At 46.8% G+C, this 23621-nt stretch overlaps 1 protein-coding gene across 8 annotated transcripts in view; it reads left to right on the plus strand.

Annotated features, from left to right (window-relative positions):
• The window catches only part of igsf9bb (immunoglobulin superfamily, member 9Bb), a 110584-nt gene that overhangs the window by 53306 nt on the left and 33657 nt on the right, over window positions 1–23621 (plus strand). For 6 of the 8 annotated variants that reach the window (XM_018755302.2, XM_018755304.2, XM_018755307.2 and 3 more), the window contains exons 4-12: window positions 817–968; window positions 7188–7305; window positions 10310–10451; window positions 14497–14642; window positions 17833–17975; window positions 18415–18555; window positions 18691–18807; window positions 19063–19213; window positions 22693–22816. In XM_018755302.2, the coding sequence (XP_018610818.1) occupies window positions 817–968; window positions 7188–7305; window positions 10310–10451; window positions 14497–14642; window positions 17833–17975; window positions 18415–18555; window positions 18691–18807; window positions 19063–19213; window positions 22693–22816 (1234 nt within the window). The remainder of the gene's footprint in view (window positions 1–816; window positions 969–7187; window positions 7306–10309; window positions 10452–14496; window positions 14643–17832; window positions 17976–18414; window positions 18556–18690; window positions 18808–19062; window positions 19214–22692; window positions 22817–23621) is intronic. The other 2 variants (XM_018755303.2, XM_018755305.2) reach the window with 1 other exon arrangement.

Consider the following 23621-nt stretch of genomic DNA (forward strand, 5'->3'; position numbering starts at 1 on the left):
CTACAGACACAGGGAGGAGAGAAATTAATCACATACAGTAAGTTTATATGCAGCAGGGCGAGCAGAAGCCACATGCAACTTATAAACTCTAAGTGGTCATTAATGTCGGTGCGTGCCGGCTGTGGAGACACGATTGATGGCCTGCGTAGGGACAGAGTGCAGCTGGAAGCTGCCGGGGTAACGTGGTCCACCATATTCAGCGATGGAGGCAGCACGTGTCGAATTTATAGATAAGTGGCGAGCATGGCGCCGGCTCCGGACAGCGATTAGCCTTTCCGTTGAAGATCTGCGTAATTTCGGCTGTCTCCGCACAGCCTCTTGTTTTTATCTTTTTTTTGTTTGGCACGAAAGCTTTTCACACGCTTTAGAACGGATCTGAAATTGAATGCGTACAAGCAATGTACACATTAGCGACGGTGAGGATTAATTATTCGGAGAAAATGTCTGAGATGGAGCATTTGGGAAAACAAATGATAGTAGATAAGAGGCTTAGCAGGAACTTGCTATGCTTTCAACCCGTGTTGGAGGGAGGCGGCTACAAACGTTTGCCTCCTTTCATGGAAGAGGTCTGAAAGTGGACTATAGCTGAAAATTCTTGAAGTGGAATTTGAAACGGTAACATTTTGTCCCTTTCGTACCCTTCGATGCTATGCTTGCTCGCTTGTGTTCCTCAGAGACCTCACCAGCAGAGTTGTGGCTGAAATCGGCTCTGGGGAACGAGGGAAACTTAAGAAGGTTCCTCAATCCAAGGTGAGACGAAGGTGCAAATTCTAAATGTCGCGTGCCTTTTCTGTTCCCCCTTCATCTTTTCTGCAGCTCCTCCCACTTTCACGGACACACCCCCGCAATATGTGGAGGCCAAGGAAGGGGGCAGCATCACCCTGAGCTGCATCGCGTTTGGGAACCCCAAGCCCGTGGTCAGCTGGCTGAGAGAGGGGCAGCTCCTGGAGGACAGTAGGAAATACAAGGTTGGTCTCCTGGTAGCTCTCACCATACCACCATGGCCACACGTGACAAGCGTTCACAGTCGATGGGAATGACCGGCTGCTTGAACCACCAGTAATCCACATGGACCCTCCTTTTTTTTTCTCCAACAGACACAACGGTATTCCATTGAACTGACTGAGTATCCGCATAGCTTGACCTTCATCCAAGGTTCTGTCAAAGACTTTCCGGCTAATTTTGCCCTTTCCAGTTGCACGGTTACTTAAAAAGTAGTTTAGATGCACTTTCCTTGGTTTTGAAAACGTGTGTTCGGTGCTTTCGGGATGGCCCGAAGCGCGAGTCACAGTTATATTGTTTTATTCGCTTAATTACACTTCTTAACCACTGGGAATACAAACAGTTTGCATGCCTGGTTCCCCATCATTACGCAACATGCAGCACAAGAAAAAAACAATAAGGAAGCGAGAGTCCTCTTTTTGAGCGTTAACACCCTCATAAGTGATTCCTTGTTGTTCGCACCTCTGTGCCGTGTGCGTTTGGCACGTGAAAATGTGAGACGTCTGCAATTTAGACTTTTGGAAGTGAGCGAGGTGCGCGCGTGTTGCCTCTTTCCTCCTCGAACCCCAGAAAGATGAAAAGTGCGGGGAAGAGGTAACGACAGCGCTGCTAGATTTGTCTTGCGGATCACCCGAGGGGAGCGTCAGAAGCCACTAAGGCACATTTAACCCGGATTTCCTCTTTAATGCCTTCACAGCTTGTCTCAGGTGTACTGCTTTACTGATCAGAGGCCCTTTTGAACCATGAAGCCTCATAAAAGCAAACCGCCACCGAGCGTTCCCGTTACTATAAATCGCCAAACGTGCTGACGGTTCTTCCTTACGTTGTACACGCAGGAGGTGCCGGGTGATGCCTCTCGCTGAGCGCCGAGCCACAGCCGCCACCGGCGGGCTCTTGATCTGTGACAAACGGGCCGCGACAGCTGGCTGCCGCTAGCGCCTCTCTCCCGTTCTCCCTAGCGTGGGGCACCTCGCGGCCTGTCTCGTGGCCCACTCCCCTGCGGCCCCTGAGAAGGTCACTGTGGAAACACCACCAAAATTTCCAGGCGGGCAGGAGTGACTCATTGTATTCATCAGTCCCTTTCCCATTAGCATTTAGCATTTACATTTTGCTATGGCTTCACTTCTAGCTATTGCTAACTTTGGTCAAGCTAAAATGAGCAACTGGGGCATGCTTCAGCTTGAATGACCGGCGAGTCGAAGAAATCTGTACCATATTCTTTGCTAATTTCCAGTGCTATTGTATTTTCCCTTTCAAAAAGTTTTTTTTTTTTCTTTGAAATGCCAAGTAAATTAATTTTTTTGCTCTCTCTGAATGCAATTATTAAGTGAGGGGCTGTGGAAACAAACCAGTTTTAATCATTTCAGCAGTTCATCGTGACGATGTTATTGGTTACTCCCCTAGGATTGTGGATAGTATCAGTGGATGAATGACAGTGCAGGGCCAGTTTGGTCCCCGTTACTATGCTTATTCATTTACATTTTTCCAAAGCAAATTACACTGTTAAGATTACTACAATTATATGCATTTGTACAGCGGGATATTTTTTTACTGGAGCAATTTAGGGTCATGCGCTTTGATCAGGAGTTCTAAAGCAGGAGGTGGGATTCGAACCTATAACTTTTGAGCCCAAAAGGCAGCAGCGCTAACCAGTGTTCTTACCTGGTTCCCTTTTAGTGTTTGCCAAAAACAGTAAATATTGTTCAAGGAAACTCTACGTTGCATATATCTACTTTGCTACAAATGTTTACTTTTTGCCCAAGATTTATAATCTGTCAGTCAAGTTAAAGCTGTCAGATGTGGAGGTGGCATCCATATTTTACATTGTGCGAGCTGAGTGAATATTTAATGAGGTGTACGGGTAATTCACTCATTTCAGGGAAATGTGGTTCAATTTTAAGCCGAGCAGATTTATTGATTTAAATTAACATTTTTTTTCTCCTCACTGTTGGCACTAAATAATTGCTGGAATACGGTAATCTGCCAGCCAGTTTGATTGATTTCCTTTTAATGCTACATCTATAAAATGTTTTCCTCTCTTTTTCCCTGTGCCGCCATTAATGTTCACTGTGCACCGCATCATCTGGGCTGTTAATTAGAACGGGAGGGCATGGATCGTAAACGGTCTTGTGTCAGGAGGGCTCTTGTCGTTGGCCGTGTCAGGAGAAATTGGACATGGGGTCGTAAAGGTGGGTCAGAGTGACTGCAGGAGAAGTTTTTTCTAATGGAGGGGGTTTCTAGCTCTGCCGGATCTCAGACGGAGACGCTGTGGCTTCTTGCCATGGCACTTAAATGGCAGCAGTGTCCTGAATATTCAGATCTCGCCAGCCTTGCTTGTGTGAAGGGATTGCTTGGTCTTCCGCAGTAGAAATACAGGGTAGTGTAAGATGCTGATACTGTTGATACTGATGCTGATACTGGTGATGGTGTGTGTGTGTGTGTGTGTGTGTGTGTCTGCAAGTCTCTGAAACTTGGTCTTAGGTTCACAGTCCCAAAGCCCATGGTCAGCTGCAGTACATTGCTTTTTCTGGATGTGGGGCTTCATACTTTGAGACAGATGTCACAGTGAGAAATGACAGCTCAATTTTATGTCCATCCACACTCTCGGCACTGTAGGGAATGTAGCTATTGATTAAACAAATTATTTTTTTTTGCTGTGTTCCTCTCCTTTCCTGTCACCCTCGTGGTAGTGCGTTAGCTGCACTTTTTTTGAATGTTTCTATTTGATCTCTGGGGGCGCGATGGTGCAGCGGGTTTGGCTGGGTCCTGCTCTTTGGTGGGTCTGGGGGTCGAGTCCTGCTTGGGGTGCCTTGTGACAGACTGGCGTCCTGTCCTGGGTGTGTCCCCTCCCCATCCAGCCTTGTGTCCTGTGCTGCCAGGTTAGGCTCTGGCTTGCCGTGACCCTGCTTGGGACAAGCAGTTTCAGACAGTGTGTGTGTGTTTGATCTGTAGGTTGATTCAGCCAAGCTGGTATTGATGAAGCCTTGCTTGTCATGGCTTTTAAACGATGTTTGGAGGTTTTAAAACCAACTGTCCCCTTCTCTACAAATGTTCTGACTGACTATCATATATAGTGGCTCTACTGTCTCACAGAGCCTGGGTGGTACGAAAGGACGTGGGTTTGATCGCCCCTCAGCCTGTGTGGAGTTTGCATGTTCTCCCTGTGTCTGTGTTGGTTTCCTCCGGGTGCTCTGGTTTCCTCCCACAGTCCAAAGACATGCTGTTCAGGTTCACCCATAGTGTGTGAGTGACAGAAAGAGTGTGTCCCACTGATATATGGATTAGTGACCCAGTGAAAGTAGTGTATCTAGAAGTGTAAGTCACCTTGGTGAATAAGGTGTGTGGGCTGATAACACTACATAGAATTCATTGGAAGTCGCTTTGGTGAAAGCCTCTGATAAATAAATGTAAATTGAGGGTGCGGTGGCGCAGCAGGTTTGGCTGGATCCTGCTGTTTGGCAGGTCTGGGGTTCGAGTCCCGCTTGGGGTGCCTTACGATGGACTGGTGTCCTGTCCTGGGTGTGTCCCCTCCCCCTCCAGCCTTGCGCCCTGTTTTGCCAGGTTAGGCTCTGGCTTGCCATAACCCTGCTTGGGGCAAGCAGTTTCAGACAGTGTGTGTGTTAATGTAAATATATACCATATGTAACCACAGGTTTCAGTTTCCCAAAGATGAGTAGTGTTAGGAAACTCTAGTTGAACACCATGTTCTATGTTAGGCCAGTTTACTGGACTTTGTTGAAGCTGTCAGACATTCAAATGCTTTAGCAGGACACCCAGGCCAAAAATCAGCGCTGTTGTCCTGAGCTCAACTCTGAATGAGGGGTCAAGTATAAGAACCCCTTTAGGTAAGGTTATCCCTAGTCATCATTTACCCTTATGTAAGGTAAACAATGGTTCATGCCTTTGGGATTGTCAGCGTGGGTCTTGGACTCTTGAAGGGGGACATGCCAATCAATCAATCCATCCATCAGAATATTTTTGACATATGGCATTTCCTAAGACCAAATGCCGTCCAGAATTTATCCACATTGCCCAGGCCTATGTTTGACCTCTTGATGGATATGGGAGTCCTCGGTCTGTGGGCTCTGTGCCGATGGGTTGTTCCCCTGTGCTTATGATAAATGCGGAGTTGGCTGGCAGGGTCCCCCTGCTCCTCTTGGTGAGCAGCCCGCTCTCCCATGCACCTCCCATACGCTGAGTAGGGTGAGCGGAGCTCTGAATTATTTAAGTGGTAAAAGCCTGTCCTCCTTTCATCCTTGCCTGGTGTGGGGCGTCAGTGTTTGTCAGTGCTGCCTTACCTGGGCTTCCAGCAGATCCCTCTCAGCCAACAGTGCCTTCATACTTTTTTCATGACAGGCTTTTACTGGCAAGAGACTTCAATGACTTCTCTAGGAGTTTTTCTTTTAACATTTTTGTTGCTAATAATATGCAGTTCCTCCTTGTGAAAAAAGATTTGTTCCTTAAAGGTACACGCATGGTCTGTGGTTCAACAGGAATAGCAGGCAGTACCTGTGTAAATTCCTCACACCTGTATTCATACCTGACACAGTGTAACTGGAGCTATATGCAACTTTAAAAGAGTCAGTTGTGGATTGGATGGATGTCAGTTGCCCTTCAGCTGAAAAGCATCTGCACAGAACAGCAGCAAATGTAAGCTCTCTATAGGCCAATAAACAAACACACACACACACAGTCTAAAACCGCCTGTCCCAAGCAGGGTTGCGGGGAGCCGGAGCCTAACCCTAACCCGGTAACGCTGGGCGGAAGGCTGGAGGGGGATGGGACACACCCAGGACGGGACGCCAGTCCATTGCAAGGCACCCCAAGTGGGACTCAAACCCCAGACCCACCAGATAGCAGGCCCTGGTCAAACCCACTTTGCCACCACATCCCCCTGTTGCCAATAAACATCCTTTTCTCATTTTATTTTCTTCAACAGTGTGACGCGAAATCACTTGAGTCTTGATGCAGTCCATGCTGTATTTGCTGCAAAGCAGCCCTCAGCGTTTTGTTTTTGTGGTTCTGTTGTCCTTCACCATCTCAGTTTTTGGAGAAATTAAGGAGCCAAACTTCTGACCAAGAGGCTGTTGAGTGAAATCTTGTGGAATGAATGCCGTTATTGGCTTTGTTCTACTAAATATCCATTTAACAGAGAAACACCAGTGGCCTGTCTAGAGTACTTCATTTAAACATCTGTGGTGTCAATGATATATTGTTCTGTTAAATTAATTAGAATGAGTATAAATGTAAAAAAAAGCACTTTCGACATGCTAGTAAATAAAGACGATAAATTACCCCTTAAACAAATTATGGGCTACCCATTAGTGCCATGGTTAAACGCATAAGTAATATCTACTTAGGAATAAGATTTAGGTTTATAGCCATTGGCTATCCTCTTAGCATTTCCCTCTTTCCATTTCCTCAGATCAATTAGCAGCCATTAAGGGCCTGGAGAGCCGCACGCTGTCTGTGTCATACGAGTTGTGATAATTGCAGTACAATTATGAATGAAGGGACCGCGATGGGGAAGAAGACCGAAGATGCAGCTTCAATGGTCCCTGTTGTTTGGTATCCTAAAGCATAGGATTTGTGCCAAAGTTTCCTTCCGGTTCCCCATCCCCTTTTTATGTCTTCCCATGTTTAGAGTTAGAGTGTCCTATTGTTTCTAGCCTCGAGGCCAGATAGAAATCAAATCTGTGGCATGCACACAGCAGGAAGTTCAGTTTGACCTATAAATTCTGCTGTAGCCCCACGGAAGCCGGATGCATTGGTTAGTGTGACCAAGTGGCACTGCGGGCTATCTGGGTCTCTTTCACATGTCCTGGTGTCTCCCATGGGAATGGGGGGACAGATAAAATCAGTCCCAGCAGACATGCGATTGGCTGAGACTAAGTGTATTCGTCCGCCCTGGTTTGAAACAGAGAAGGATCCCTTGTAAATGGTTCCGGTCCGCATGCTTTTCGATGTGTCCATCTGCAGGAAGAAGACCAGTCTGAAAGCCATGACCGAGAGCAGCAGCCATGAGATTTTGCACTCGGAAGTGGAAACTGAGCTGTAACTTGCGACAAATTTGAATTCTTTTTGACTGAGGCTTGAAATATTCACGTACTCTGGCTTATACTTATACCAAGCTATGTCTGCATGGGTATTGTTTGCATATTGTTGAGTTGTGTCTCCGTCCATAGGTGAGCGATGGGAGCCTGACGGTGCAGTCAATCAACCGGGAAGACCGGGGGGCCTACACATGCCGGGCGTACAGCGTGCAGGGGGAGGCTGTCCACACCACGCGCCTGCTGGTCCAAGGTAGCGCTCATTGAGCTTGCCTGACATCACACTGGCACCAGTGGAGCAGCCAGTTCAGTATGTCGGAGAACGATCTGGGCCGTTCGACCGAGCAGTATCTCTTCTCGGGGAAGGATTGGAGCAAGCGGTGTCCAATGCAGATTTGTTAGCCGTGGATCATTCCCTGACCGCTGTGAATTTGACAGTACAAGGTTATGCCGTATTACACTGTTAAACTAGCGATAAAGAGGGAGATGAGGCATAATAGGAGAGCGGGGGCCAATCCAGACCGGGGTGGCCGTGTCAAACTGATTTGGGGATTATGGCGGTCACTGTTGCCCGTTCTGGTGTTGACAGGAATTATCACCGAGATATCTCTCCGGGAAAATCTGTGCTGGTTCACATCGCCAGTGGCTACTAAGCCCTTTTTCGGCCCAAATTAACCTTGACCACCCTCTGTTATGCTGACCGCTGTAAAACTGGCACTTTGGAACACAACCGCCCGCCCCCATCCTGGCAGTTAAAAAGTATGGATGCTAACTTTCCTAAAGGATGGTGGTTTACCTGCATGAGCATTCTGAGGGAGATGTTCCCCTTAATAGCTGCAGAAGGAGTAGGGCCAAAACACCTTTCCCTCGGCCTCCCCCCGTGATCTGTGAGCACGGTCTCCTTCCACAGCACCAGGACCGCCTTCTTTACCTCCATTCCCACGCTGCATATTGAACTGGCATTTCATGCTTAATTACTCAGAGGCAACATGGGTGCAGGGGTGGAAATGAGCTTCTTGATTAATGTCCATGATGTCCACTGTCTGCCAACCCACCCACACAGACACAAATACACACACACACACACACACACACACACACACACACACACACACACACACACACACACAAGCGTGCGCACACATAGTAGGTGCTAGGTGCTCCGTCTGGCCAAAGTCACACAGAGGTCACCTGGAGCCCGGTCTCCTGTGCTCCCCCAACCCCCACCCATCTGTGCACAGCACAAGCATTAACCTGCATCCGCTTGTGCTTCATTACCTGCGTGTGGGAGCCAAGTGTGTGCCGTGCAGGTTGGCAGTGCCGCTGTACTTTCACGCAGCCTGTCGGGTGGCTTATAAGCGCTCACTCAAGGACTAAGGCTTGCCAGCATATTCCAAGGTCAATGCAAGGTTCCACTGTCAGTTCGTTTTTCCTTCATCACACTCCTAGGAACCCCACAGGCTCTTCCAGAAACCCCCCCGAACCATCAGAGACCCTCTGTGGCTGCTGGCATCCACTTAGTGGATTTACTCCACTTTTGTGTATTCATACGCCACGTCTGCTTGTCTGTCACTCCCACTCTTTCTGGGCACGTCCGTAAATAGGATTTCCATAAATCAACGGGGAAATATGTGAGCAGTCCCTGCTTCAGTGAATGAATGTTAAAATACCCTTAAAAGGAAAGGCCTCCTCATCAGAGACCAGTACCAGGGGAGGGAAGTTCCTAAACCCATTATACCTTAGGAGAGACGTGAAAGTTGGATCCTTTTCTCAGAAAACCTCGAAATGGCCACAAAAAATCTTTCAGGCTAATGCCAGGCCCTGAACACCAACAGAGGCAGAACCTTGTGTGGGCCACTGAACCGGCGCAAGAATGTAGCGCAATGACCACGTAAAGACGCCCAACAAACAAGGTTTTTTTATTTTATTTATTTTTAAATTGCATTGTAAAGACTTTTTATCCAAAGCAAGCTGCAGTTTTACCTACTTACTGTATGTAGCTTGTTCAGTTACAGAAACTGTTTGAGTTAATGCCTTTTTCAGGGGAGCAACAGGCGGCTGGCCCGAAACTGGAATGGGCAGGTGAACCACTGCAGTACTTGCTGCTGGTTTCTATCCAATTTAGGCACCAAATGACAGTAGGGAAGCTGTATTTGCTTCTTCCTTGCTCAGAGTAAATGCTGTAATCTGTAGAAGCAAATGAAAGAAGCCCGCAGCTTCCATCTGCTCAACTACTGAACAGGGCTAGCTGGCGGGTTTAGGTCAAGAAGGTTCTTTCTCCAACAAGATGCCGCCACGGCAGTCCGTAGCAAAAGGGGCCGGCGAGCATCTGTGAGGCACATGCTTCGCTGGCCGAGGGAAACTGAAGGGCTACCGGAGCTTTCCAACGCCAGCGCTGCTGCTAACTTATAGTGACGTCCTCAGGTGGGAGGTAAAGTGCTGCCTGTGGGAGGCCATCGTGCACGGCAGTGCCCCCGGTGGTGTCCGTGCTGTATTACACAATTATCTGTTTCTGGCGTTTGCGTTCATTCTTTCTGCGGACACTTTTTTCCAACATGACGTATCGTGATTACCTACAATGATTTGGACTGCGTAGTATTTAGCAGACAACTTTTTCCAAGATGTCTTACAATGTTAGGTCCTCTAAACTAACTACAGGCATTTACCCATTTATACAGCAGAGCATGTAACACACACAGATGGGCAGTTTAGTTACCAGTCCACCTGAAACGTGCCTTTGGACTGTGGGCGGAATTCCATCTGAACACAGAGCGGGCATCCAAACTCCACACAGAATGAGGTGCGATCAAACCCAAGTCCAAACACGCAGTACAGGTGTTGAGAGACAGCAACGCTACCTGCTGGAGCCATCCAAGAGTTTGTTGTTTCTTTTTTTTTTTTAATTTTCTTTACTAAGGATTTTTTTTTTATTTTTGATCTTGTGAAACTTGAAAACAGAAACTTGGTTTCGTAGTCAGAACACATTTTTTATTTTTTATATTTGTGCAGTAGAAAGGTAGTACATGCATTCATTGTGTTATTTGTGGAATGTGAAATTGATGTGAAATTATATTAGACAGACAAATTATTTTCCTTTTGAAGCTCTTGGTTTAGTCCTGTTCCGTACTTTGTGTAAAAGTTATACTTTTGAACGAATATTGAAGTCCGATTTTGCTGATTCCTTCTAAATACATTTCAGTACTCGTGGCAAATTGTTTACTGGCCCTTTATTTCTGTTTTTCTCTTACTTTTTTCAGGACCACCATTTATTGTATCACCACCTGAAAACATAACAGTCAACATATCCCAGGACGCATTCTTCACTTGCCAAGCAGAGGCGTATCCTGGCAACCTGACGTACACCTGGTTCTGGGAGGAAGATAACGTCTTCTTCAAGAAGTAAAGTTATGATCGGGTTCATTATTGTGCCATTCCTCACTGTTGACCGCAGGCCACTGTGTCATTGCAGATTTTTTTTTTCACATTTCATTATACCTTTTTCATTGCATTTCAGTAGAGTACTAAAATCTACTCTAAACTGGAATTCTGAATGTTTACTTTAGAATACCTGATAAAGATGAAGTATTAAAGGCAGGGGGGGTGTGGCGGCGCAGTGGGTTGGACCGGGTCCTGCTGTCCGGTGGGTCTGGGGTTCGAGTCCCGCTTGGGGTGCCTTGCGACAGACTGGCATCCCGTCCTGGGTGTGTCCTCTCCCCCTCCAGCCTTACGCCCTGTGTTGCTGGGTTAGGCTCTGGTTCCCCGCGACCCCGTATGGGACAAGCGGGTCAGAAAGTGTGTGTGTGTGTGTGTGTGTGTGTGTGTGTGTGTGTGTGTGTGTGTGTGGGGCTTCAAGTGCCCTTTGCAGTACATACTGTTTCCTTTTGTAAATGAGGTATGGTTCTGAAGGTAAACTCCATGTACAGATAGACATGGATCAGTGTCCACTACCGGTGGCTGTATTGAAAACCAGCAACTCCTCCCCCACCCTCAGCACTCTAGTCCTTGGACGGCCACTGCACCATTCTGTGTGTCCTTGTCATATATCCCAAGGTCATATTTAAGAGGTCGGCAGTGGGCTGGCTTTCCCCTAGGCGCGGACTGCCCAGTTTGTGGGTATTTGCGCTAGAGGTGTACGACTCCGCATTCCCAATAATCATACTTTTCTGTAGAGGTGCGGAGCGACAAGCCGCTCTCCAGGTTAATTTCATTTCTGCGCGTTTGCAGCTGTTAGGCAACCTGCCGCGGCCCTACTCGGGGAACGGCATGCTCTGACATTTTTACAATTTATCACGGGAGATGGATTCTGGCAGCTGCATACTGTGCAAATACGCCCATCTCTTCTGTTACAGTCAAGTTGCTGTCCCCGAAACCCACGCCTTTGCCTTTATTGCATCCTCAGATGCGCCGCATGCGTTCCTGCATATTACTCGGGCGATGTCACTCGTCACAGTTTCAAAAGGGATTGCTGCACAGGAGCCCTTGAAAATATGAAAGGGAAAAATAAATATATTACGTTTTGCAGAGAAGGGTACAAATTCAGGGTTGGGTAAGAACGCATAGGAAAGCTTTAAGGTAGCGCAGAATAGATTGTGATGTTGAAACTGTCATGAATAATTAGACATTCTCCTCCTTGACATTGCCCCAGCGTCTTGGGAGAGAAGGATGCGTTCAGTGTGTGTTTGCTTGTTGGGGGTCTTCCTGTATATGCAGCCTCGCACCCTGAGTAGCACAAAGCCCTGGAGCTACATGCTGACTGCCCACGGCTGTCAGCGCAGCTTCACGTACGATTGGCGACATTCGAAAGTGACCTCGTTTTGTTAAGTCTTCCACGTTTCCATGGTATTTTCTGGAATGACACGTACGAGTTCAACCGGCACTTTGCGTTCTGCACTGAGAAAGTGTATCCCACGGCATTTTCTCCAGTCGACATTATGTTTTTGCTCCTGGGACATTTCCTGTTAAACATTTATTTGCGGAGCAGTTGTGAAACTCAGTTACTTACACTGTACTTTGTTTGTGATGTACCAGCGATACTGGAGATGCTTCTGATCCGCTGAAACTCTTAGTCATTTAATTGTATTCATGATTGCACTGAATTAATGAAGGCAGCAACGCAGGCTGGGCTTTTAATGTTCGATGTTTTGAGTGACACTGAATATCACAGTGGCACCGGACTAGTGGTGACCTTGCTGTTCCCGTTTTCTTCACCTTGTAAGACTGCCAGATGTTTTGACGAGGTGGATTCCTGAGCATTTAGGTTTAAAGTTCATTCAGTCCACGAGTCTGTTGCCACGCTGTCAGATCACATGATCACGTCCAGTGCGCCGATGTTGCTCCTTCTTTTTTTGAATCCTGTGAGGCGCCTGGCAAGGCTTGTAGCCGGTAATTCATGTTGGGCGAAAGCCTTCGTGCACTCAGTCAGCTTGACTCCCTCTGAGGGTCTGTGGGCCGCATCATCGGTGCTTTGTCGGCGTAATGCCCAGTCACGGCTTAACCGGGTTTTTGTACCAGGGCACACCGGGCAAGACCTCAAGAGAGGAACATCTTATGGCATGGTGCTTGTGTCACCGTACGCTTCATTGTGCCCGAACCCGAGCTGCTGTGGCTCCCTCGGCGCTAGCCGGTAATGAAAGGCTACAGACCCGACTTTGTAGGCTTCTTATGAGCCGTATTTCCTTCATTCCCAGGGACCTATTGCTTTGATCAGGTGTGGCCTTTCAGATTAGCGTGCAATCGATGGCCATGACATCCATCCAATTGGACACTGCCACCAAAGGGACAACGTTGAGGCGCTGGTTGTCTTCTAACAAGGGTCTGCCTTTGGTAAACGGAACAAGGAAGATCGGATGTGTCCTTCAGGCCACTGAGTCAGTATTACCAGACGCTGGGGGTAACCTGCTACGGGGCCCCTGTGACAGGAGCTTTCCTCCCATTGGTCTGGGGGAAATCCGGCTTACTATGTGGATTAGAGGATCAAGAACGTTAGATGTTCGTTTTATAGGTGTCATACACTCATTCGTTTGTTTACACCTGACAGCGCTGGGCACGAACAGCCGTATGTTCAACTTACAGTATTTCAGAGTGGCGCCGAAAACGTACGAGATTCTCTTTTGTTAGGAAACCGGTGCGCCCCCCGTGCAAGCTCATTTTCAAGCTCAACACTGCCCTCCATTGGCCCTTTCGGATCACTGCATGCTCAGTCGACCAAAATGTAGAGAGAAGTCCGCGTAGCTACGCAATACGTGATCGCCCAGTGACGGGTTTCCCATTATGCACTCTAGGTGCCATGACTTGGGATTATGAAATTCTTATGACCTATGAAGGAAGAACGATATTTCAAAAAGCAGAAGAAATAGGAGAAATGATGAAAAAATTAAGGAAGAAAACTAATTTAATTTAAAAAAACAAAATATAGTGGCAGAATTCCTTGACCTTTCCTAAGAAAGGTTCTTCCTTTGGCTTTTCCAGCAGTCACGTGGTTTAGCGTTAGAATAGTTTGAAATGCAGCATGTCGGTCAATGTAATTCAGGGGTGTTTTCCTTCCTTTTTGTGCATTTCGGAGCGGAAGCGCTCACGACCTGCAGGCACCCAAATCCAGCCCTCCTACACTCATACTGGGAAAGACACTGCAGAAATTCAGAGGGCTGTATTGAAATCTCTTGCAGGTTTTTCATGCTGCGGACACGTAGTATGCTAAGTGCTCCGCTTAGTGTGCAGCTTGCGCGCGATCAAGTCAAACGTCTCCGGCTCTCCCGTATCGATTAAATGTTGGCTCGTGTCAGGCCGCTCATGCAGACAGCGTACTGCTTCCCCTGGATGTCCACAGAGCGACTCCAACACCGCCAAGGACGGGCAGCACCTGTAGGCTCTATCTTGTTTTAAGGATCAGAGAGCAGTTACAGCTGTAATACCGTAGTGCTGTTCGACTGCGAACCTGGAGTGAAGCTCCAGTCGATAATGCTGAAAACAAGCCATTCATTTTGCGGCCGCCCGTGGCAAGATCCCTCGCTCACAAAGGGCCTTTTGTTGCCACTGCAATAGATGGAGTGCGTGTTTGACTGGAGTGCTGCTGCCTCTCTTGAAGGAATTATTTACTGTATAATGCGCCTTTAATGGAAATCATTTGATGCCCTTGAAATCAGTTGCACGAAATATGGAGATTGGAGCGAATCTATTCATGGCACACTGTTCCTATGCTGTAGATGTTTACTCCTCAGGGTCATGAGCAGGATACCCTCAGTAGCAGAGTACACTACTGGTAATCTGGTTTGTAACCTAAAGGTGCTACATTAGAGCTCCAATAAGGATAACTGCCTGTACAAGGAGGAGGAATTTAAAGTGTCTTTGGACAGAATTACAGGCTAAGGAACAGAACAAAAATTGTAGTAAATAATAATAATAATAATACAGCCAATTAATGTATTATGCTTTTCTGCCCCCACAGTGATCTGAAGCGCAGAGTTAGCATTCTGATTGATGGCTCCCTCATCATCTCCCAAGTCAAACCAGAGGATGCTGGGAAATACACGTGCAGTCCCAGCAACAGCCTTGGCCGGCCGCCCTCTGCATCGGCGCACCTGACGGTGCAGTGTGAGTGTTTTGCACACCCGCTTCTACACTCCCACGGTCTGAACATGTCATCGTTTCCTTCACCCCGACAGATTGTCTGCTTCCCACAGTCAAAATCTAAAGTTATTCCGTGTATTTCGCTTAAGGCAGTTATAATAAGGGAGTTATACAATTACAATAAAATGTTTTGGACTCAGTGTCTGAGTTTGGTAGCAAACAGATGTGTGAAGTACTAATAAATGATGTGAACCGTATTATGAAGGTAGCAAATTTTCCCTTGATGGGAAGAGACTAGATGTTGGGTTATGGGTTCTCTGTGATGTTTTCTCACTTGGTTTGATGGCGGAAGAGCAGAGCCTGGCTGTGACTAGAGAAAGGGGTTTTCTGTCCGTTTTCATCCCACAGCTGATGAGAGGTTACTGTCGCTCCCAACCGCCACCGGCTTGGCTTGCGTCCGCAGCCTGGCGCCTTGCACTACAGCACTTTCCATTGAGAGGTGCTCGGGAACGAGTGCCCCCCGGCCCCCTGCCCCCCACCCATCCCAGACTCTCTTGGCGGATGTGTATAATGTGACCTTGAGTCTCCTAGCTTCTCAAGCCTCACTGGCCTTCCCTCCGGCTCATTCCACTGGCGCTGTCTTTCAGCCCAGTAAAGGATTTGTCATTTCACAGTTTTTTTTTCTCCAGCAGCCTTAATGTGAATTTTGTATATACAGTAAAATGTATCACTTGTCACTTTCAGATGTGACCTTTATTTCTTTTTGTGCTGAAAGATAAATGGTGTAATTAGCATACCGGATTTTTGCCCTTGGTGAGAACTGACATGGGAATTGCAGTGTCCAGTCTGATTATCGGCACCTTTGCAGAAAGATGCCTCCAAGATTCTGAGTGCTCGTACCTATGGCTGTTGACTACGTGCATATTTTTAAGCTTGTTACAATTAAATGATTGAAGCTTTTTTTATTGCTTTTCTGTGTCCGGTATGAAAAAGTTTACGTGCAAGACACAGATGCTTGTCAGTGCGGCATTTAGGGTGGGATCCTGCAGTACACAGGGACTGCAGTGAGGAGCCCAGCCTGCTCCCCCTCCTCCCACCACAGCCACCATGCACACCCCCCCACCCCCTCCACGAGTAAATTCGAGGCACCACACAGGTGAAAGCGCTGTTTCTGAAAGAGAATCCTCAAGCAGTGTGTGTGTGTGTGTGTGTGTGTGTGTGTGTGTGTGTGTGTGTGTGTTTATGAGAGGGAGGGGGTGTTGAAAGCAGCGGGGATTCAGGGGTGACATCATTGCTCCCCGCTCCGCGGAACCCCTCTCCCTTCTTTCCCTCTGCAGTGACGTCAGCGGCAGACTGCTTGCGGGAGACCAGGCCCGCATGCTGGTAGCCCCCAGAAAATGCACAGCAGCGCTGGAGTGCGGAGACTCGGCCGAATCCGTCTGCTCCACCCCCCGACCCCCCCTCCCCCCTCCCCGGGCCTGCTTCCTGATCCGCCCTCCACCGCGTCACAGTAGCTAAATATAGGCCCGAGCCCCTTTACACAAAATCACTGAGATGGATCTGTTTCAAGCTTCAATTCTGAGAGCCCCTCTAGACGTCTAAGCGTCCCTGACCATTAGGCCTCGATGGAGCGCAGACACGACTGCTCCGCAGTATGAGACAGCCATGGCGACCAAATCTGCCTCGGAAGCTCTGATCCCTCGTTCCCTCCAAAGTGGATATGATTCGTTTTAACTGCAAGGAAGACTGCAAAGACGCCAAGCACAAAATGCAACTGGTCTACTGCACTGGATGTCTTATAGGACACCGGTACTGGGAGGGTGCAGCTGCCAGAAACCCACACTTGACAACGATGTGTCCTGCTGTCAGTTACAGGCCGCTATCACTCTTTTTCCTGCTGAGGTCAGGAGCGCCTTCCTGCTTACTAATTAAATTTCGATTTTGGAACTTCTCAAAAAGCCCTGATAAACAGTTCCCTTGGGAAACCTGCCTTTTTTTGCCTGTCCTTTGACCTAACGCTCTTTCTGCTGCAGGAGGCACCATGCCCGTTTGCACAGACTTGCGAGATTTAAATATTTCAAACAAGGGCCGGCTGCGTCGAGCCCTGAGCGTGGTGGATTCCATTTGCTGGCTTGGCAGTTTTTCTCCCCTAGTAAACTCACTTTTCCATATTTGTGCTCTTGGGATTAGTCCTTCGTATACTGCTGCGATCGTAGAATGCCGGATGTACGCTGTAGACACAGCGCAAGCTAAATGCGCATAGCGATTAATCAGTTCATTACACATTGCTGTTTCTATGAATGAGAACCTGGGGTTTCTGCAAACTCTCCAGCTTGAGGAACACTTTAAGGGTGGTGTATCTTATTTTTTAATATTATTATTGATTACTGTCTTTATTCGCAGTAATATATTGTGATTGCGGATATGCACTTTTTACTCATTCATTCAGCCGAGTATGTTACTGGAACAACTGATGTTGGCTTAATTTAAGACTATTCCTGGGACATGAACCAGCAACGTAAAGGTTAAGAAGTCAGTGTTTTTTTGCAGCTTCCTGTCCACCACAAATTGACTCAGACAGGCTGTGAAACAGCTGACAAATGAGCCTTGTCTTCCCGGCCCGAGCTAACGTGAGCAAAGTCCCGTCACATGCAGTGTCCACAAAGCCAGGCCGTACGGGCATGCTGGGCTTGATACTCATGTCCTCTGCAAAGTGAGCTGAGCCTCCAACCGTGTTCTTCTGCACCTAATTTACTGCCTTCTTCTCCTCAAGCTTCATTAAACTTGTCTCTGACCGCTACAATGGAACTGGCTTTATCATTATGGACCCCTTGTCCTCTTGTCTTACATCTGGATGTTTCACTGACTCTCAGCAGCTACAATCTTCTAGATTAACTGTCAGTTACAGTAAATGACCCTTATTGTGCAGACCTTTTGATAGGATGTATTCAGAACTGAGATATTAACATACATGAGCTGGTAGCATAGTGGTTAGAGCTGCTGCCATTAGGCCCAAAGTGGGTTTGAATCCCCCTGTAGCTGCAGTACCCTTGCAGAAGGTACTTAATCTGAATTGCTCTGGTAAGCTTACCCAACTATATAAATGGGTAAATAATTGTAGATAGCTTTGGGGAAAAGTGTGAACTAGAATGCATAGACAAAATCATTTCTTTCTTTAACTATAATGCCTCTTTGTTACATGTCACCCCATCAGACCCTGCCCGAGTCGTGAACATGCCTCCTGTCATCTACGTCGCAATCGGACTGCCAGGCTACATCCGCTGCCCGGTGGACGCCAACCCACCCGTGACATCAGTCAAATGGAAAAAGGATGGACTCCCTCTGAGAGTCGAAAAGGTGAGCCAGCTGGTTTTGAACACTTTATAGGGGGTAGATCAAAGGTTATAGGTAGGATGGAGGCACTTGTCTGATACTGACGTCTGTTTTTAGCGTTTTGTGTGAAATGCGAAAAGAACAGCAGTAAGTGGAAAACAGTATGTATATTTATAAGTAACTGAGCTTTCAGAAAACTGTGAATTTCGAGAAGAGCCGACTTGAACACATTTGCTTACAAGCAAAAATTCACATTCTGCAAGATGCTGCTCACCTTTATTTAATCTTTCACTCCTTTTCCTTCTATTTTTTCAGTCCTGGTTTTTGCTTTGAGGAACCTCATTTTCACCTGAGATTTCACATACAGTTCTGCTAGAGTCTCCAGTCTGAAGTTTTAGGTGGTTATGTTGAAATATACTTTTGGAGGAATGCACAGTCTATTGACATTACTCCTCCTCACCAGTACCCCGGCTGGACCCAAATGGAAGATGGAAGCATTCGTGTGGCGGAGGTGACAGAGGATTCTCTCGGCACCTACACCTGTGTGCCTTACAACGTCCTGGGTACCATGGGACAGTCACCCCCAGCCCCCCTGGTGCTAAAGGTATTACTTCTTCACCTCATTTAAGGCTGCATCCTTCCTAGATGATGATTGGGAATCTTCTGAGGTCACCATCTCCTTTAGCTATACCTCTGGAGTCTCTTGCCGGGGCTAAATCATAGACATGTTGACCTGCAGGAACCCCCCAAATTCTCGGTGGTCCCTGGAGGGGAATACCGACAGGAGGCTGGGAGAGAGCTGGTTATCCCCTGTGAGGCTGAAGGAGACCCCTTTCCAAACATCACATGGAGGAAGGTTGGCCTCATCCTGCTTCTCTCTACCTGAGGCTGCAGAAGCAGTGTTCACCCTTCTAGCAGATACTGAGTGTGAATGGATTTTTGTCATGATAATGCCTAATTTGCCTTGAACCCAATTGTAAGGACTACTGAAAAATGTGGATGTGGGCATGAGAGTGGGGTCGGTGGAGGATTTGGGGAACACTGCACTAGCACAGATGCACATGTCTACCCGAGAGTTTGACTGCTGATGGGTTTTCTCCATCTGGCAAAGGTAGGGAAGCCCAGCCGAAGCAAGCACAACGTCCTACCAACTGGCAGCTTACAGTTCAAGTCCCTCAGCAAGGAAGATCACGGGGAGTGGGAGTGTGTCGCCACCAACGTCGCCACGAGCATCACTGCCAGCACGCACCTCCTGGTGATCGGTAGGAGTGACCACCATTACCCAGCTTTCCTTCCTCCACAGCAGGAAAGTGTTGCGAGGAGACTTGATATTGTTTGGAGTTATTTTCTTCTGATCTGCGTGGCACTATAGTTACGTAGGTATGGATTTGTCTGAAGTAGTGTGTAGAAAGTTGCAGATGCGGTGCTAGTCTAGTTCAATGTAAATTGAATGAACAGTGGATACTACTGGTCAGTCTTGTTAGTGCAAATCTTTTTGGCGGTGGCACATCATGTCTTTGTGCAGTAAATGTTTTATTGTGAGATGCAATGAAGACGGGAAGAAAGTGAGAGAGAGTAAAATGTAAAGTTGCTGTCATTGGTGCAAGAAAACGGCGTCTGTGAGCTTTGTTTGTTTGGTGCTTGCGGAACCCAACGGTGCAAGCCAACGCACCTGGAGGCGGTATTTAAAGAGCAATTTGCTGGGTCAGTGGAGTGGCACTGACATTTTGGGTCCACAGATGAGCAAATGTCTCCTGCACTTCGGAAACCTTCCCCCCCGCTCCCTCCCACCCAGACTTGACTGCCTCACAGCTTTGCTGTCTTTTACAAATGGCCCAGGCATGCTGTGAAAGGTAGTACTCAACTGATAAATATAAATGAACAAAACGAATGCTTGTTTCTGAGTTTACATGCCAACAATGGCTGGCTCTGAGTTCCGGAGCTGCAGTTGATTGAAGAGCTGACTGGTGGTGCTACAGGTGGATGAGGACCTGATTGGCGGGGCTACATGTGGATGAGGATCTGATTGGTGGGGTTACATGTAGATGAGGATCTGATTGGTGGGGATCTGATTGGTGGGGCTACATGTGGATCAGGATCTGATTGGTGGGGCTGCATATGGATGAGGATGTGATTGGTGGGGCTACATGTGGAAGGGGATCTAATTGGTGGGCCTCAGGTGGATGAGAGTCATGTCCGCATGGGGTCTGATATGCTGGGGCCTGACTGCAAATGAGGCTTTGTGAACTTGTCCCATTACAGTAGCACACATGTAACCGAGTGCTTCTTCTTATTATTATTTACTAATTTAGCTGATGTATTTCTCCAAGGCCACTTACAATGTAGAGTTTGTTTACTAAGCTACTTGTAAATATTTACCATTTAAAAACTGGGTATTAAAAACTTACCCAGTTTCGGTAATTTTTCCTGGAGCTATTCAGGAAAATATCGTGGTCAAGGGTATATAGTGGGAGCAGGGACTTGAACCTGGGTCCTTTGAGTGTGAGGCGATGACTCTAATTGCTACGGTACCCACTGGCCTATCTCCTGCAACACAATGTGACCAACACCAAGGGAGCACATAGCTGCTTCATGGTCGATATCATGTGGTTAGTAGCTGTTATCCAGCTGCTCGCTGAAAATCCTCGCCTCGCCTTGCCTTTAAGAGGTCGGTAGTCACTGATGCTGAACACAAATACCTCTGAACTCTAGCAAGAGGAAGAACTTGTCTTTAGTGAATCACCTCAAAAATAATTGCCTGCTTTGGAGAATTTGCACAAAGCTCTTAATTGTTTTTACTTCAAAACCATTTCTGAAAATAAATCCTGCCCACACAGAGATTTTACTAACTGGAATTACATTTACATTTATTCATTTAGCAGACGCTTTTCTCCATGCGTCTTATAGAAAATACGTTGTGTACATTACATCAGTGGAAAGAGAGACTTAGATGCAGCCACATAATTGTAAAGCGGATAATTTATTTTCCGCCATATGAACCAATGTACATCACACAAGTTGCTGCATAAAATCTCATTTGAATATCGACAATTCCGAATCACATTCGTAATATATTTTTTAAACATTTACATTACATTACATAAGTAGCTGCGTGCAGGTTTGTCTGTTGTTCAACAGTTCTCATCTCAAAGTTATAGAGCATGAACATTTACGCATTACATGAATTTAAGAGATCATGGAAGAAGTGAGTCCAGAAAAGGTGAGTTTTAAGACCCTTTTTAAATGTGGGCAGAGATTCAGCAGTTCTGAGTGACAGGGGGAGGTCGTTCCACCACACTGGAGCCGGAGTCAGAACCGAGCACCTTTGTGCTTTTGCTTTTGGACCTTTAGTACCTTTTGGCATTGTACATCGAAAATTTAATCCAGGGTTTCAACGGTGCAAATGATAAATTCTGGATCAACATAGCGTAAAGATATAGTACAACTGAAAATGAGTAACCCTGAATTTTAGTCAGATGATTTCTTAAAATTTGTAGTGGCCCCTTAGTATTAAATTACTGCCTGTTGGATATGAATGTGTGTGTATGTCTAGATGGTTTCAGCAGAGCATGAAATTGTCAGATGTCGGACGTTACGGCGATGCCCTCATGGATTCTTGTGACCTCCCGTGTTTGGATGTTGTTCATTCCCTTTCTCTGTCACAAAACTCAGAGAGAGCCAACACATTTTTGCAGGAACAAAATGCTGCCACCATTATCGCCGTTTTCCAGCAACCCCTCCGGCTGACAAAATTATGTCTGTCAAGTCATTATGAGAATCCCCTGATGTGACAGGTGACATGACGGAATGATGCCAAGGGGACAAGCTTTAATGGTTTGATTCTGAAACTGCCAGACCTTCATGACAACCCTGGAAAAAGTGAGCAGGCAATTACAAAGGATGCCGGTCTGGTCCGAGGAGATAAATCTTTTAACGATGCAAGATGACGATGTAACAGCCATATCAATAAACAGACGAGCCTTCGTGCAGTATTTCAAAGCATCCATCTGTATTCGACTCAATTAGACATGCCATGCTTAACGGTAAACTCCTATTTGAAAATTAAAGCAAGATATTTCAGAAATCTGCTCTCAGATGGGGTGTTACTTCAGAATGTGTCTGCGGATAAGCCCCGCACTGTACTACAAGTTATTTTATGAAATATTAGCAACATTTTCATGTTTTTACTTAGGCACATTCAGATTTAATATAACTATAATTTGCAGGTCCCAAAGGTCTAACGAAATGATTGTGTTTATTTATGGGCAATCTGGGTAAATTGCCAGTGTTGTCATAGTAACGGATATTCTTAGAATGCTGCAGAGGCTTTATTACTTAATCTAACGCTCTTTACGTGCATATCAAAAGACTACGGGGCCTGTGAACTGTTCAGAGCTTTGCATTGCAGATTCATGAGCAATAATTATTTCTGAAACATATTTGCACTTTTCTGAACTCGTCCCATTGGAGAGTCGTAATAATGTTTACGTTCAAGTATTTAGTGTGTTGCATTTTCTTTCTGCATTTGGATATTTTTCATCATCTTAAATAGCCAAATTGAAGGCTTTAAGATAATCGATATCGGATCCTTCCCTGGACCAGAACGGGCAACATTTAGGTCAAGGGTTATGGTCCTTGGCTGCTGTACTCTTGTACATGTTGACCTTGAGTGTCCTGTGTCCCCATTTTGGGAAAAGAGTGGGTGCTGATGTGTCCCTGTCCCCCAACTCCCCCTGGCCAGGCACAAGCCCACACGCCCCGACCAACATCCATGTTTCGGCCTCGACGACCTCGGCCAACGTCTCCTGGGAGCCCGGATATGATGGCGGACATGAGCAGACATTCTCAGTCTGGTACGGCCATGTGTGAGTCATCCCAGCATGCTTTGCTTTCTGCTTCTTTCCTAACCGTTTTCCTGAGCTTTGCCCTGCTCCTGTGAGACTGTGGCAATTTTGGGGAGTACATAGACGAGGGAGTTGGGGGTGACGGGGAAAAAGAGGAGGACATGGGTGGGGTGAAAGGGAGAGTAGGAGGTGACTCAAAACTGAAAGCATGCTCCTTGAAACACTTCTCACCTCCATCAGATCGATGACAGGCTAAACTTATTGTAGGGTTTAGTCAGCAAGCACAGTATGAAGACGACGACGGGAAGTGCGTGTTGGCAACATCTTTTTGTTGCATTATAGCACTTTAAAAAGTATTTACTTTTTAAAAGTAAATTTCAGTATAGCTTCCATTGAATTTCTGTTATTATTAAAGTTCGGAGTACATCGAAAAGTGCCTTCATAATTTCCTAATGTCGTTGGCCATCAGGATTTTTCTTCACCCGTTCTAGTTGAGCCCCAGACTCAATAGTCAGAAAGGTGGACTTCTCCAGGCAGTGTGCCGCCAGCAGTTCTGCAGCCCTCGTTCCCGAACGCAGACAATGAGCCAGTGAGCCTGACACTTGATGACCGAATGTGAAAATACAATTGGAGTGAAACTGTTATAGCACAGCAGTTCTGGGACTGAGCTGTTATGCAACACGGCGCATATAAAGCACCTTATTTAGAGGAGAAAACAATTACAGGGTGCAGTTGTGTGCAATTAGATTGGCCATTAAACATTCCATCCCAGTGAAAAGTAATAATGGGTTCATGTGATTTAGAGGGTATGTTTAGTTCCCGTGCC

Source organism: Scleropages formosus, chromosome 4 (assembly GCF_900964775.1).
Source record: "Scleropages formosus chromosome 4, fSclFor1.1, whole genome shotgun sequence".
NCBI lineage: Eukaryota > Metazoa > Chordata > Actinopteri > Osteoglossiformes > Osteoglossidae > Scleropages > Scleropages formosus.